The sequence below is a fragment of the Mesoplodon densirostris genome, chromosome 14, assembly GCF_025265405.1.
Source record: "Mesoplodon densirostris isolate mMesDen1 chromosome 14, mMesDen1 primary haplotype, whole genome shotgun sequence".
NCBI classification, from domain to species: Eukaryota; Metazoa; Chordata; class Mammalia; order Artiodactyla; family Ziphiidae; genus Mesoplodon; species Mesoplodon densirostris.
Window position 1 is genome coordinate 11,420,721 of NC_082674.1, and position 14,272 is coordinate 11,434,992.

The window sequence follows — 14,272 nt, forward strand, 5'->3', positions numbered from 1 at the left end:
GTGATGATGATGATGGTGATAATGATGTTAATGATGATGATGATGATAGTGATGATGATGATGACGGTGATAATGATGTTAATGATGGTGATAGTGATGATGATGATGATGGTGATGATGATGTTAATGATGATGATGATGATGATGATGGTGATGATGATGGTGATGATGATGATGGTGATGATGATGATCATGGTGATGGTGATGATGGTGATGATGATGGTGATGATGATGATGGTGATGATGATGATCATGGTGATGGTGATGATGATGATCATGGTGATGATCATGGTGATGGTGATGATGATGATGATGGTGATTATGTTGATGATGATGGTGATGGTGATGATGATGATGGTGATGGTGATGATGGTGATGATGATGATAGTGATGATGGTGATGATGATGGTGATGATGACAGGTGAAGTGAGGTGAAGCGAACTTACTCTTACAGAGAGGGTGGACCCAACCAGGTATGTGTGTGGCATTGGTGGGAGTGTGGGGAGGAAAGGTAGAGACTAGGCTGTCCCAATATGCCACATGTCAACAATGCTCAGTGAGCCACATAACACTCAGCCCAATGGCTCTGACAGAGCAATATGGAAATTGACCAGAGGCAGCCTTTCCACATTACTTAAACTAATTAAAAATTATTCATTGTAGTAAAGGATTGTCCTAGATGACATCTATCTAGACTAAACATTCTTATGAATACACAGCCACCTTCTCTCTCTCTCTCTCTCCAAATATTTCTTTGGGGTCATGGTAAAGACCCGTGTGCATCAGACAGATCCTCCGATGGTCCTTTAGTCACGGAGTTTGCTCCCTGCCAACTGCAGCCTAGGGGTAGTTGCTGTGGGTTGAACCTGGTGTGAGGCTTTCATGAAAGCTAAGCCCAGGACTTCCAGCCAAGAACCTTTACCTTCAAGCACACACTTCTGCAGTGGAAGCAAGTGCCCGCGAGTTGTGCATTGGGGTCCTTACGGTCCTGCGCAGGGAATTCCCTTTCTGTGTTGGTTTTCCCAAGGGTGTTGCTATCCACGCCCCTGTTATGATTGGCTGTGTGTTAGTCAGTGACCCCCCGACAGCCAATCCTGGCTGGCTCTGTCAGCCCACCCCCCGGTTACAGAGGTTCTACAGACATGCAAACCTGTCAGCCTTCTACAGAGATGTTGATAGGTTTGGAGGCCCCTAATCAATAGGCAGCCCTCGTGTGCTGGTATTGATCATCTACTTGTGGCCTTCAAATCACAATTCATCTACATGAGTGAAGTGGGGGAAGAGGTAACATTTCCTGGGCCTCTGCTAAGTATCTGACAGAGCCTCACATGACACACAACAACCTGTGAGATAAATAACACAACTCTCATTTTCTACAGGACAGACTAAGGCTCTGAGAGGGAGTACTTTGCCCAAAGTCGCATAACTAACCTGAGACGTGACTCCAGGTCCATCCTTCCTCCGTCCAGGACGTGCTCCAGCCACTGGCCATTCCACACGCTCTCCCCTTCCACCACCACCACAGCCAATGGCCTGAACTGCAGTTTTAGACACTGTATTAATTGTATTCTATCAGAAGAGACAGTTAAATAAATAAATAAATAAATAAATAAATAAGAAGAGTCCAGTCTCTCTTAGTAGGAAAGTATGTTAACCAGTCGCTATAAGAAAGGAAACAAAGTAAAAAAAAAAAAAAATGGCAGCTTGCTCATCGTTTATATACAGCTTTATTTGCAATTCGCTGAAACCACTGAGAACAACCGACAGGTACACATGTTGCCTCTGGAAACAGCGCTGGGCTCTGGAGGCTCTTCCCCCAGGAAGCTGAGACTGGTGACGGCGGTGGCCACAGGCGGGCATGCTCATACCCAGTGCTGCGCCGCACCCAGGGCTGTGCTGAAGGTCCTCAGGGCCCGATGGGTGCCCCGCGCGGCCAGGAGGAGTGACCCGGCTTCGGCCTCGTGGCCGGCTGCCCGCAGGTGTCTGGCCAGATCCTCTGCATCCCAGCGCCCTTGCTGGGGGCCGGCCAAGAGGTGCTCGACGAGACGTGGGTAGAAGGGAGTGGAGACGCACTTCACCAAGAGCTTGGCGTCCAGGAGCAGGGAGAGAAGTTCTCGGTCGCAGTTTGAATCATTCACCTGCAAGAGGTAAGACAGGCGGGCGTGAGGGGCGGGTGTTGCGGACTCCCCACCCGCAGGCACAGACACATCCGCGCTGCCGTGCTGGGCGCTGCCCTTTTGCCTTTGTCATCAGAAACCCCTTGACCCTGGCTAACAGCGCCTGTTCCGAGAAGTACACACAGGGCACGAGTGTCTCTGGCGTCACACACATGGGATGACAGACTCAGTCTCCTTTTCATGGAAGACACGGCCATGTACCAAGACCCTCTGGGATCACAGTGGCGGCTCCCACATCGAGTGTCAGAAGTTGTGCTAAATGCCAGACATGTCCTCCTTCCCTGAGTCCTCTTGGTCCACCCTGTGAAGCCAGCACTTTAACCTCCTGAATTCACAGATTAGGAAACGGATGGGTAAGAATTTCACTTAACATCGTGGTCAGTAAACTATGGAGCCAGAATCTGAATTTAGGTCAGTCATGACTTCAAAGCTCGAGCTTGTTAACAACCACATTTACCATTTCATTTGTGCTTCACCATGGTCCATATTCTTTAACCTCAAACCTCTCCTTTATGTATAGATCCCTGTGAAAAAAATTCTTTTCGGAACAAGAAAACCCTTTTTCTACTCCACTGAGAAAGTACATCCATCAACCCCACTGCTGTAAATAGGATAACCGACAGGAGGTGTTTAAAAGTTGTGCTTGCTTAAGCTTCTAGAAAGCTCAGCACCAAACTCACCTTTTTAAAACAAGTTTTCTGTGTTCTTTCAGTTGCGTATTTTCTGTACTTTCTCCCTGGTCTTATCTTCTTGGCCTATGCATGGTTTTCCATGGCTTTGACACTTAGCTTATATTTTTCTGTTTTATTATTGTCCATATTTTCATAAGGAATCAAGTCAACACGAATCACAGACCAAAATTCAGAGCTTCTCATTTACACTGGGGTGTCATAAAACAGCCTCACGACAGCTTCTTCTTCATGTCACTGTGCACTTTCTAATAGTTTTGGGTGTAGTAACCACAGAAATAATGTGGCATTTCAAAGCCAATTATCTCATGTTTGGACCAACTCTACTACGTAACTGTATACGGCGTGAGTGTTCTGTGACAAGGAGGAAAGGCTACTGGAGACAAGAAGGTCAAGAGTGTCGACTGGCTGTGAGGATTAAAACAAAAGAAGTTCTGAGAATAAAAGTTACTGCCCACTACCAGATGGCGCCTATCTTTCCTACCAACCAGTGATCCTTCAAAACCCCACAAAGATGTCAGCTCCAGTGCCATCTTCTTGGTGACATTTCCCCTAGATCTCCTGGCCAAGCTGACCCCCCTTGCCCCACACCCCAGGACACCGTACACACGCCTCTCCGGGCTGTATTATGGTGCTTGGTCTGGCTGCCTTCCTACCACTCTGGGAGCTTCTTGAGGGCACGGGGGGCTGCAGCCCTTTCATTTCGGCATCCAGTTTAATTCATACTCGTTAAATGGCTGAATGAACCTACCTCACTGAAACCTGTCACATTTTTGTAAAGTGCACACGTACGCGGTTGAACAAGATTCTAGACTCAGAACTGAAGAGTCTTGCAAACTCTAGGCGTCTTTTCTTCAGCCTCTCATTATATCAACAGTTACATTCTGCTCATCCACCTCTGACTCAGGAAGACACTGAGGTTGAACTCAATTTCCCACTTTTTGTTTGTTTTTGTTTTTAGAGGTGGTGACAAAAGCAACTGGTACAAGACCAGTTTTTCTGCTGCTGAAAGTGGCAGAAGAGCTTTCCATCCTCCCCACCGGGGGGGCTGCTTACGAAGGTTCTACATGTCTTCTTTCCCTCCTTTTTCTCTTTTGCTCCAGAGTAGGGAACCAGGACCCGAACTCCATCACGGTGCCTGCCACTTCCTGAGAGGCCCTCAGGTGCCACTGAGGCACCTTCTCTGTAAGCCTTAAAACGTCCCTTTAAGACAGTTCTGATCTCAGTTGACAGACGCATAAACTGAGGCTCAGTGAGCTCAGAGCCATGTGTCGAGCATCATAAGGCTGCTACACGGCGAGCTGCCCAGGAGCCCTCAGCTCTGACTAGTCCGTGCGTTTACTGTTTGTTCCCCCCTGACCCAGACTATGAGCCCCTCCAGAGCAGAGATGGTGTGTCCTCTGTTCACCCTGCAGCCCCAGGCCCAGAAGAGCGTGGGCCTCATGGGAGGAGCTCAGCAAGATCTGTGGAATGAACGCGTGAAGAATGAGTAACTCCAAAGCTCGCGTCCTTTCACGGTCCACCGCAGCCTCGACACACATGCGTGTGAGCCCGCGCGCACACACACGCGCAGGAGTGGCAGCTGAGTTACTGTGCGTGCTGCTAGTTTGGTTCACTGTTAAAAATAAAGAACCCTTCCACCTAACCCTACAGGAGAGAACAGAGTGTGTGTCAGGATGCTACAGGCAAATGTTTGATAAAATACGTGGATAGAAGTCTCAGCGTCCAAACACTGCAGGGCGGTACTTTCTTTGCTGCCCTGAATAAGTCTTCAAGGCTAGGACACCTTTATGATTCTTTCTGTTGACTCACGGCCCCTCCCTCTGGGGGCCTTAAAGGCTCCCAGGAAGAACATGATGGATTTTTCCAGCTCGAGGAAGCGACAGGGGTTCTGTCAACGCTGCCCCTCTGATCCCCTCTTCTGTTTGCTTCTCTCCAGCGCAATGACATCCTGAAAATTGGTTTCCCGCTGGATGTGCCTTTCGGATAACTGCAGGGTTGGTGTCCACCCTCTAAAAGCTCTCCGTCTGCTATTCCGGCTGAGGAAGCCTAAGGCTCAAGTCACAGAAGTGAACTCTGACGTTTCCCCTGTGGTCCTGGCCTGCTCAGAGGTTCCCTAGAAAGAGGCGGAGGCAGAGACTGCGGACCTCCACTGAGCCTGGGCCGTGGCCAGGGGAGGGCGTGGGGGAAATTCTGGTTTAGTTCCTCATAATCAAATGCTGGGAAAATGAAGGGCTGACTTTGTTTCCTTTCTCTGGCCTTCTACCTGATTCTGGCTCTTTGCAAGATGTACAGAATGGCCAGAGTCTACTTTATAATTGTCATGTGCAAGGAAAACACTGCATAATTTATTCTGTACATATTTGGGACAAAACAGAGAATGAAAGAATACAGAAAGTAAGAGAAGGCCTTTCTGAGGACCCAGTCCCACAGCTGCATTTTAACGAAGAGGAGCCTGAGGGTCAGAGAAGGAGAGGATTGCCCAGGACTGCCCGAGGTCACAGGCAGCCAGAACCGCTCCACCCCACACACCAAGCCGCCTGCCTCAGGGGCACCAAGGCCAGCCTGAGTCCTCCTCCTCAGCACAGCAGGGTTCCTGGCATCATCCCGACAGCGTGGACCTGCTACGTTAATTTGTCAAGCCTTAGCTTGTCTTCGTTTTTCTTGTTTTTGACTAAAATCCTAACTTAAGCCACTAATCATCTGGTACTACCTACCACAGAAGCCTACAACTGTCTTACCAGTTAGAATTACTCATTCTAACCTACTTGATTTTTCTTTTTGAAATAAAAAGAAAAACATGGAAATAGTTTTAAAAAAGAAGGAAGTCTTCTGTGTCAGGATCACCACAAGGGAATTATCTTATCCTCCTTTTCTGTCTAGTAATTATCCACATGCAAATGTATTTTCACAATCAATCCTGTGACATTTGTACCTACTTTTCTCATATGTTGAGAATTTTTTAAAACTATTTTCACACAGTTTTCATTCCTAAAAAGTTTAATGGCTGCAAAGTAGTCTATTGAACAAGTTATTTAACTTCCCCTGCCGTAAATAGCTGTTTATAATCATTTGATATTACTGAAACACTACAAGTGAATGGTTTTTACACACATCCTTTCTCTATTTGAATTATCTCCTTAAAATAAATTATTAGGAGAGGTATAACTGGGGTCTTATGGGATGACATGTATCCCCCCAAGTTCATATGTTGAAGTCTTACCCCCCAATACACAAGAAAGTGACTGTATTTGGAGACAGGACCTTTAAAGAGGTAAAAGTAAGGCTTGATGAGTCATTTGGGTGAATCCTAATCCAGTTTCATTGGTATTTTTTGTTTGTTTTTTTTTTTGCGGTACACGGGCCTCTCACTGTTGTGGTCTCTCCCGTTGCAGAGCACAGGCTCCGGACGCGCAGGCTCAGCGGCCAGGGCTCACGGGCCCAGCCGCTCCGCGGCATGTGGGATCTTCCCGGACCAGGGCACGAACCCGCGTCCCCTGCATCGGCAGGCAGACTCTCAACCACTGCGCCACCAGGGAAGCCCTCATTGGTGTCTTTATAAGAAGAGAAGATGACACACACATAAACCCAGAGGCAACCACATGCGGACACAGGGGGAAAGCAACCATCTACAAGTCAAGGAGAGAGGCCTCAGAAGGAATCAATCCCGCTGACACCTTGATCTTGGACTCTGGGCCTCCAGGATTGCAAGGAAACAAATTTCTAGTGTGTACGTTGCCCAGTCTGTGGTACTTTGTTATGGCAGCCTGAGCAGACTAATACATGGGGCAAAGCATCTGAAACAATTTTGGGCTGAGGATGTGAGAGCAGTGCAGTCACACAGCGACGTGGACCGTCCAGCTCACGGCAGTGCTATCAGGGGAGCAGTGGGTCAGTTCCACTGCAAACTTCTCAGCTTTGGATGTTACTGTTTTGAAAAGAAACTCATTGTGCTAATTTAGGAGATATGCATAGGCACCTCAAAGATGATTTTATTTCAATGTGTTTATTTGCAAGAATGAATGTTTTCCATACATTTCCTGTCATTTTTATCTTTTCTTATGGGAAGGATCAAATCCTTTGCTCATTAACTGGAGTTTCAACATCATTTTCCACATGCGAAGGAGTTCTTTGTATAACCTAAACATTAAATTTGATTTTAGTTATTGATATAATGGACATTCTAATCTGTTGTTTGCAATTCCGTTTTGGTTATTTGTTGTCTTGTAGAAGTCTTACATTTTTATATCATCAGGAAAGGATCTGTTCCTTTATGATCCTTTTCCTATTGCTTTAAAGCTTGGAAACTATACTTGCTTGAAGGATCTGATATGTATGCGTGTATGTGTATGTTTGTGTGTGTGTGTGTGTGTGTATATATATATATATATATACATACATATACATATATATAATTTTCTGATTTTAAAAATATCTTAACTTTTTAATTGGTTGGGAATCACTTTGGTGTATGGTCTGGGGAAAATCACGCATCCCTGACATTGGCTGGATTGGTGCTTTAAGGGCTTGAGGAAGAAAATATATTTGGTCATTTTTGGAGTCAGTTGGATGTTTGAAATAAATATGTGAGAAGTCCAGGAGGATTAGTTGATTTAATTCCTCTGATCAAATAACTCTGAATTAGTCATCTTGTGAAGAGAAAGCAGACAGGCTTTGGGGTGAGAGACCAATTTCCAATCCTGGCTTTTTAGCTACATAGATGTATGACCTTGTTAAGGATAATCTCTCCAGGCCCCAGTTTCCATATGTGAAATACAGACAACAGACAGGGGTTGAGATAATCTATGTTTTTAACTGCCTAGCACAATGCCTGTAGAGTTCAAGTTCAGTAAATGGCTGGAGTTATTAGAGTCAAACAAATCAGGAATAAAGCATAGAAGAAGAAGGCGGCCTTACATATATCATACAATGAGTAAAAGGCTTGCCTTCTCTGTCAGTGATTTTTTTTTTTTTGGGTCAGTGATTAATTTTTGAGAATAAATGAAACTTTGCAGATCTTGGGTAAAAAAACTTATTAAAGCACAAAGCACTACTGTCTTCCAAGCCATTAAAATGTTAACTGCTTAATTCCTGTTTCAACAATAGGTAATGAACCTTCTCTGAATTAAATCTTTGATTTTATGGATCTGTACGAAGCTAAGAGTAATTACAGTAAGGAGAGAAGCTGAAATCCCAGTAGCCTAGTGCATGCACGACCTCATTTCAATTACTTTAAAGAAGATTATTTAATATTATTTCACTGTTTCCTTTAGGGGAGGATATTTGTCTCACTGCTACATATACTATTACTATTAAAAGTTATTAAATATATCAACTACAAGTGCAGAAAAATAAAAGGGCAACAGAATTGTATACTTGGAATAAGAAAAATGCCTGCAGGTAACTTTTTGTTTTCTCTATTTATTTGCATGACATTCAGGCTCCATTTCTCGGCACAGCATCAGCTCTGCTCCTGGCATGGGATTAGTAGTACACACACCTCTTCTAAATACAAAATTAGGACAGTCCTCTGACTGAGGATCTAACAATGGGAGAGAATCTTTGACGATTCAAGCATGGTCACCTCTGTGACCCATTCTGGGGCCCTGAGTTTGGCTAGTTCCAAACTTTGTACTTGCCCCCTTTCTACTTTGCTTCATTCCTTGTGTTATTATTTCATACATCAATCTCCTGATGAGATAATTCCTCTACACTGATGGATGTGTATTTTATTTCATCTTTACAAATGTCTTACCCATTCCTCACTCCAGCACACAGTCCCAGCCTATGCACAGTGGTGCTTTATACGTCTGTTCACACTAAGTAAGGCAGCCACCCATCAGAGCTGTCTGGAAATCTAATAGGTTAGCCCATAGGGAGTGAGCTGCCTGTCGCTAGAGGCAACCAGCTGAGACGACTGGGAGATATTCTGTTGCAGAGCTTCCTTCACTGAGAAGACCAACTACCAGCTGAGGATGAAGGAAGATGGGTGAAAGCAACATGTCTAGGTATGTACAAGTTAAAATGCTACTTAGAAATAAGTAGATATGCCCAAAATTCTGAGAAAAAGAGCCTGGTACTAAAAGAGACAAAAGAACAGTGATTGTAAAAATAGGTCTGTTTCGTAGAGAATGGACTTGAGGACGTGGGGAGGGGGAAGGGTAAGCTGGGAGGAAGTGGCATGGACATATATACACTACCAAATGTAAAACAGATAGCTAGTGGGAAGCAGCCGCATAGCACAGGGAGATCAGCTCGGTGCTTTGTGACCACCTAGAGGGGTTGGGTAGGGAGGGTGGGAGGGAGACGCAAGAGGGAGGGGATATGGGGATGTATGTATATGTATGGCTGATTCACTTTGTGATACAGCAGAAACTAACACACCATTGTAAAGCAGTTATACTCCAATAAAGATGTTTAAAAAAATAGATCAGTTTAATGTCAATTGGTATCTGTAAAAGATACAGGAAAACACTCACTTGATCCTTCTTTGCATGACTGGATCACTTCAGCCTAACCTGGTTTGGATACGCTTAGAAGAAAACCAGCTGACATAAGGGCCAAAACAAAAGAAGGGCTTTGCAGACACCAAACAGGGTTGTTGGGAGCCCAGCCCAAGGTCCCTGTTATCACAGCACGCCGAGGCCGGGGGGGACATGTGTGAGCCTGACTTCAACACGAGAAGGCAATACCACGGGAGCGCTACAGCGGGGACAGATGCTCACCAGGGAGGTCCTTGTTGGAAATCTGGATTGAGTTAAAGGGGGAACAAAGAAAGGAAGGTTTCCCGGTTTTATATACATGTTGGCCCTTGAACAACGTGGGTCTGAACTGTGCCGGGCCACTTACACGTGGATTTTTTTTCAGTAGGAGATACTACAGCACAGCACAGTCCCTCGTTGGTTGAATCCACGGATGTGGAGGAACCTCAGATGTGGATTCAGAGGAGCCTCGGATACAGAGGGCCGAGCCTAACTTACACGTGGCTTAACCCCTGTGCTGTTCAAGGGTCGACTGTAAACATGTTAATCCAAGCATGCTTTTCTGAGAATCTTTAAGGCTCTCCCTCCAACCTAGACACTGGTCACTGTGAGTAATGTTGGTAGGTTCCAGTACCTTCATGGCAAAATTAAAGGAGATAAGAATCACATTTCTTAAAACCATGAAGGACTGTGCTGTGGAAGCAATTGCACCGGGCAGAAGTGAGATCCACACGTTCAAGATAAAGGCTGCAGGCTTCATTCTAGAGGTGCCCTCTTCCGAGGGCTTTCAAAGCACAGCACAGAGCACCCAGGAAGTGGTCGGCTCCCCAGCCCTAGCCAGGCTGGACCAGGGCCCAGTGACTTAGCGGATTTGAAAAAGGAAGCCCTATACCGGGCAAGCTGTCAAACTAGCTCTGCGCTACTCTTTTCAGTGCTGATATTATATGGTTCAAGATGCTTTCAGCAAGTTCACTACCCTGTGGAGATAACCCTTTTCCAATATCAGAGGGCCCACTAAGTTAGGTCAAAAGAAGCGGCGTGGTCAAGTACAGGCTCTGAACGCTGGATCCAGGGTTTCAATTTCAGGTCAGGCTACTTACTAGCCGTGTGACCTCTGAGTCTCAGTGTTTTCATCTGCGAAACCAGAATGGTATCTTTCCAGAGGATTATTAAAAAGGGAAGGTCAGGATGTTCCTATTATAACACCTGGCACAGTTGGTACTGGAAGATAGGTATTACTAGCATCAGGTAGAAACACTTAATTAGGTGCCAAAGGTCGTAAACCCTTCCATGAATGATTCTTTTAATAGGCACGTGGTCCAGGACAGTCCCTGTGATGTGGCGTCGGGGCAGAGGCACTGAGCAGTACTAAAAAGGACGAAGCAGTGAAGAGCTGAAGCCACCACACGTCTGGAATTATGAATCGGGAAATGTTTCAGTCTATGAAGCTATTGTAAATACATACCTGCTTACTTTGATGGGATGAGTCAAGAGACTTCCACCTGGTAGAAAGTATCCCAGAGATGAGATTCAAACCCACCAGCAACGAATATACTTCTTGGAGAGAAGAAGGTTTTGAAGGTGAGCTCTAAATCTCACCAAGGCTGATGGAGAGGGTGATCCGGCAGTCAGGACCACACCAGGGTTTTAATTATTCATCAGCGACATAATCTCTAAGAAGGCCTTTCTATTTCTGGCCTAGGAAGAGGCTGTTGGCCATTTGTAAGGACATGCCAAACACCAGAGGCTTGCAATTTCAGAAAAGCTTAGAGAAAGAAGTGAGCGCCGCTATTGGAGGAGAAGCTGGTGTAATCTCTGGCATCAGCATTAAGTACCATCCTTTTAAATGTAAACACCTATAAAACTGTCAGTATCTTATAACAAATAGCAGAATAATACAAGCTATCAGCAAGCAAGTGGAGGCATTTTTTCTGCCTGGATCCACTCACTGTGCAGGAACAATTACCCATCAGAGGAGTTCCTTTGACAGATTTTTTTTTTTTTTTTAATGTCAACAGGAATTACCGTCAACAACCAAAAGGGCAGAAACAAGTTACCAATGAACTCAGGGCCCCCCAGTAGTGGACAGAGTGAATAGCAAAATAAACACAAAAAAAGAAAGCCAACGTTTTATATTTTTCACTGTAATACCAAGTATGATTTAAAATAGCTTGACAGGAGCCCTGCAAAAAGGCCCAGTGAAACTCTTCCCTTAGAAAAGTATAACATGACTTTTTAATGGTGCTGGGAGAGCAATGATAAATTATAGTCATTTCTTTTCATTTATATCGCACTCTTGAAACGACAAAATTACAGAGATGGAGAACAGATTAGCAGCTGCCACTGGCTGCTGGGTGGGTGGGGGAGGGAGGGGCTGGCTGTGGCTCTAGGGGGTGGCCTGGGGGATCCTTGTGATGGAGCTGCTCTGGATCCTCACTGTAGTCACATGAATCCCCAGGGGACAATACTGCATAGAACTTTATGCACAGACACACAGACAGACAGACAGACAGACAGACAGACACACACACACACACACACACACACACACACACGAGGGCACGTAAAACTGTGAAATCCAAATCAGGTCCAGAGATTGTATCACTGTCAACGTCTTGGTGATAATTATACTATAGTCATGCAAGATGTTACCACTTGGGGAAACTGGGTGAAGGGTACAAAAAATCTTGCTGTTATTTTCTACAACCGAATGTGAACTTAAAACTATCTCAAAATAAAAAGTTAAAAAATGTTTAAAAACTGGAAAAATCTGCAACACTTTATTTCTCTGGAGGATGCAAAAGCTTCCATGAACACACTTGAAGGTCACAGATGGGCCAGCCTAATGTGAGTACTCAACTTAGTGCAGAGAAGTTACAAGTCAGTGTCATTACTGAATTCCTATAAGTAAGGGTCTCAGTGGTAGGTAAGTGACTCACCTCAGCAATTTACACCTCTGGCTTTGATTTTTGCACCTTAAGGCCACAGAGGTTTTGGGTGTTCTCATCACAACCCTAGGCGAACCACCCACAGACTTTTAGCACAGTGCTGCACGTCAAACGTGCAGATCAAAGCGTTATGGAGGGAAACTAGTGCCATTTAAAAGTGACTTGGGTGATGCAACATTCCCATTTGATTTCTTATTTTGATGGTGTGTGCACATGTGCGTGTGCACATGCGTGTAGGCAGGGGTGTGTGGCAGGCAGCAGGGCTGGTTCACAGTTAGGGAGCCCCCCTTCTAGTTGCAGTTCTGATGCATTTGAGATAAAGAATCTTTAAAATGAAAACGGACACGCTCACCTATGGGATTCAGGAGTGTGTCAGGAATGCCCTACACAGGATGAATGGGGAACGGCAATGTTTAATACATCACTGTTTTATGCTCAAAGAGGCCCATGGCAAGTTTTAGTGGGAAGACCTGAGCAGAGATATGAATACGTTCAAGGGTGGTGAGGGAAAAAAGACACTGAAAGTATGCAGCCTGATTTTCTCCAGTTTTCCCTTCTTCCTGATGTCTTGGATTTGCAATTAAAAATCAGCTAAGAAAAAAAACCTCACTGCAGTTCTTAGTTTCTTGTAAATCCCCAACATTATGCAACTTTTATTTCAGCACAGAGAGACAGGGAGGTTACCGCTGGACAAGTCCCCTCAATTCCCTACTTCAGTCTAGTTTCTAGAAAGGCCCTTGTTATGCTCAACTATCAGTGATAACGAAGGGCATTTTTAACACAAAATCTTTAGAGAAACTTTACATTATTTTGAAAATACATCTAAATGAAAAAAGGCACTAGGTTTTTCTCATTTTGTTCATTATTACTGTTTCCAAATGCAATTACGTTCTGCTTTCTGCACCCTTTGTCATTAACAAAATTGTACATCCATGACATCTTTTCATCAATCTCTTCACTGCACCACTGCTCTAGGATTCTTCTGCCCTGTCTGGTCCCTAAAAGACATCCTTTTATATTTTTGTTAAAGCACACACATACACGCTTCAAATGAAAGAACGATCGCCCTGCAGAAGGGTTTCAGTAAGGATAATACAATGCAAATTCATTAAACACAACCCTGAGCTATCTAATCCTAAAGTGTAAAATTTAAAAAGGGAAGTGAAAGTTCCTTCCTTAATCATGATAACAAGGCAACAGCCTTGAGGGAGGACTCTCCAGCCTTGACACTAGCCCCCCACTCCTCAAACTAGGAGGGGCTTCAGTGGTGGTGTCGGCCGCCAGAGGGAACACGAGCTTGAGATTTCCGATGGCGTCAGGAAACATGACTCTTTCTCACCTTTAATTAGTAGATAACCAAACACGTGCAGGCACAGAAAACCTGCTTGATGCTAGGAGTTCCTCGACCAAGATCTCAAGTGGCAAGGACTAGTCCACTAGTCCCAGGCTGCTTTGACATTTTCTTAAAGAGACTAATATACTGCTTCTCTAGAGAAAATGCTTCATGATCTGGATTTGTATTCTTGGCACCTAAACCCAGAGTGTGGTTCATGGGAGGAGTTTAGTGAATGTTTGTAAAATAGACAAATATCTACTGCTTAGACAAACAGAAACAGCTAATGTGGTCAGAGTGGAGATAAAATAGTCCTGAGTAAATCACGGTTGTTCTTGATGAGAACGGCCATACTAATTCACTTCTCTGAAACGTAAGAAAGAAATTCCGCACCTTAGCAATGGCAGTGATGTGGTCCAGGGCCATGGCGTGCAGATGCTCGTCTCGGCTCTCGAGGAGAAGCTTCAGAGACGGGAGCAGCAGGGCCTGGTGGAACAGCAGCGAGCACAGCTCCTTCACACCCTGGAAGCACAAGGGCAACTTTGTGAGTGAGAAGGAAAGGAAGCGCATCGAAGCGCTGGCACGATTCTGCTTGTGTCTTTCCACACCTTCTCCTATGAGTGTGTGTGTCTGTCTGTGTCTG

The 14,272-nt window shown here is 45.0% G+C and overlaps 1 protein-coding gene across 2 annotated transcripts in view; it reads right to left on the minus strand.

The window, feature by feature from the left end:
• Nucleotides 1-1,710: 1,710 nt before the first annotated feature.
• The window catches only part of NBAS (NBAS subunit of NRZ tethering complex), a 345,026-nt gene continuing 332,464 nt past the window's right edge, over nucleotides 1,711-14,272 (minus strand). For both annotated transcript variants that reach the window (XM_060116919.1, XM_060116918.1), the window contains 2 exons: nucleotides 14,023-14,151; nucleotides 1,711-2,138 (listed from right to left, as the gene is read on the minus strand). In XM_060116919.1, coding sequence (XP_059972902.1) covers nucleotides 1,863-2,138; nucleotides 14,023-14,151 — 405 coding nt within the window. In that variant the 3' untranslated portion in view covers nucleotides 1,711-1,862. The remainder of the gene's footprint in view (nucleotides 2,139-14,022; nucleotides 14,152-14,272) is intronic.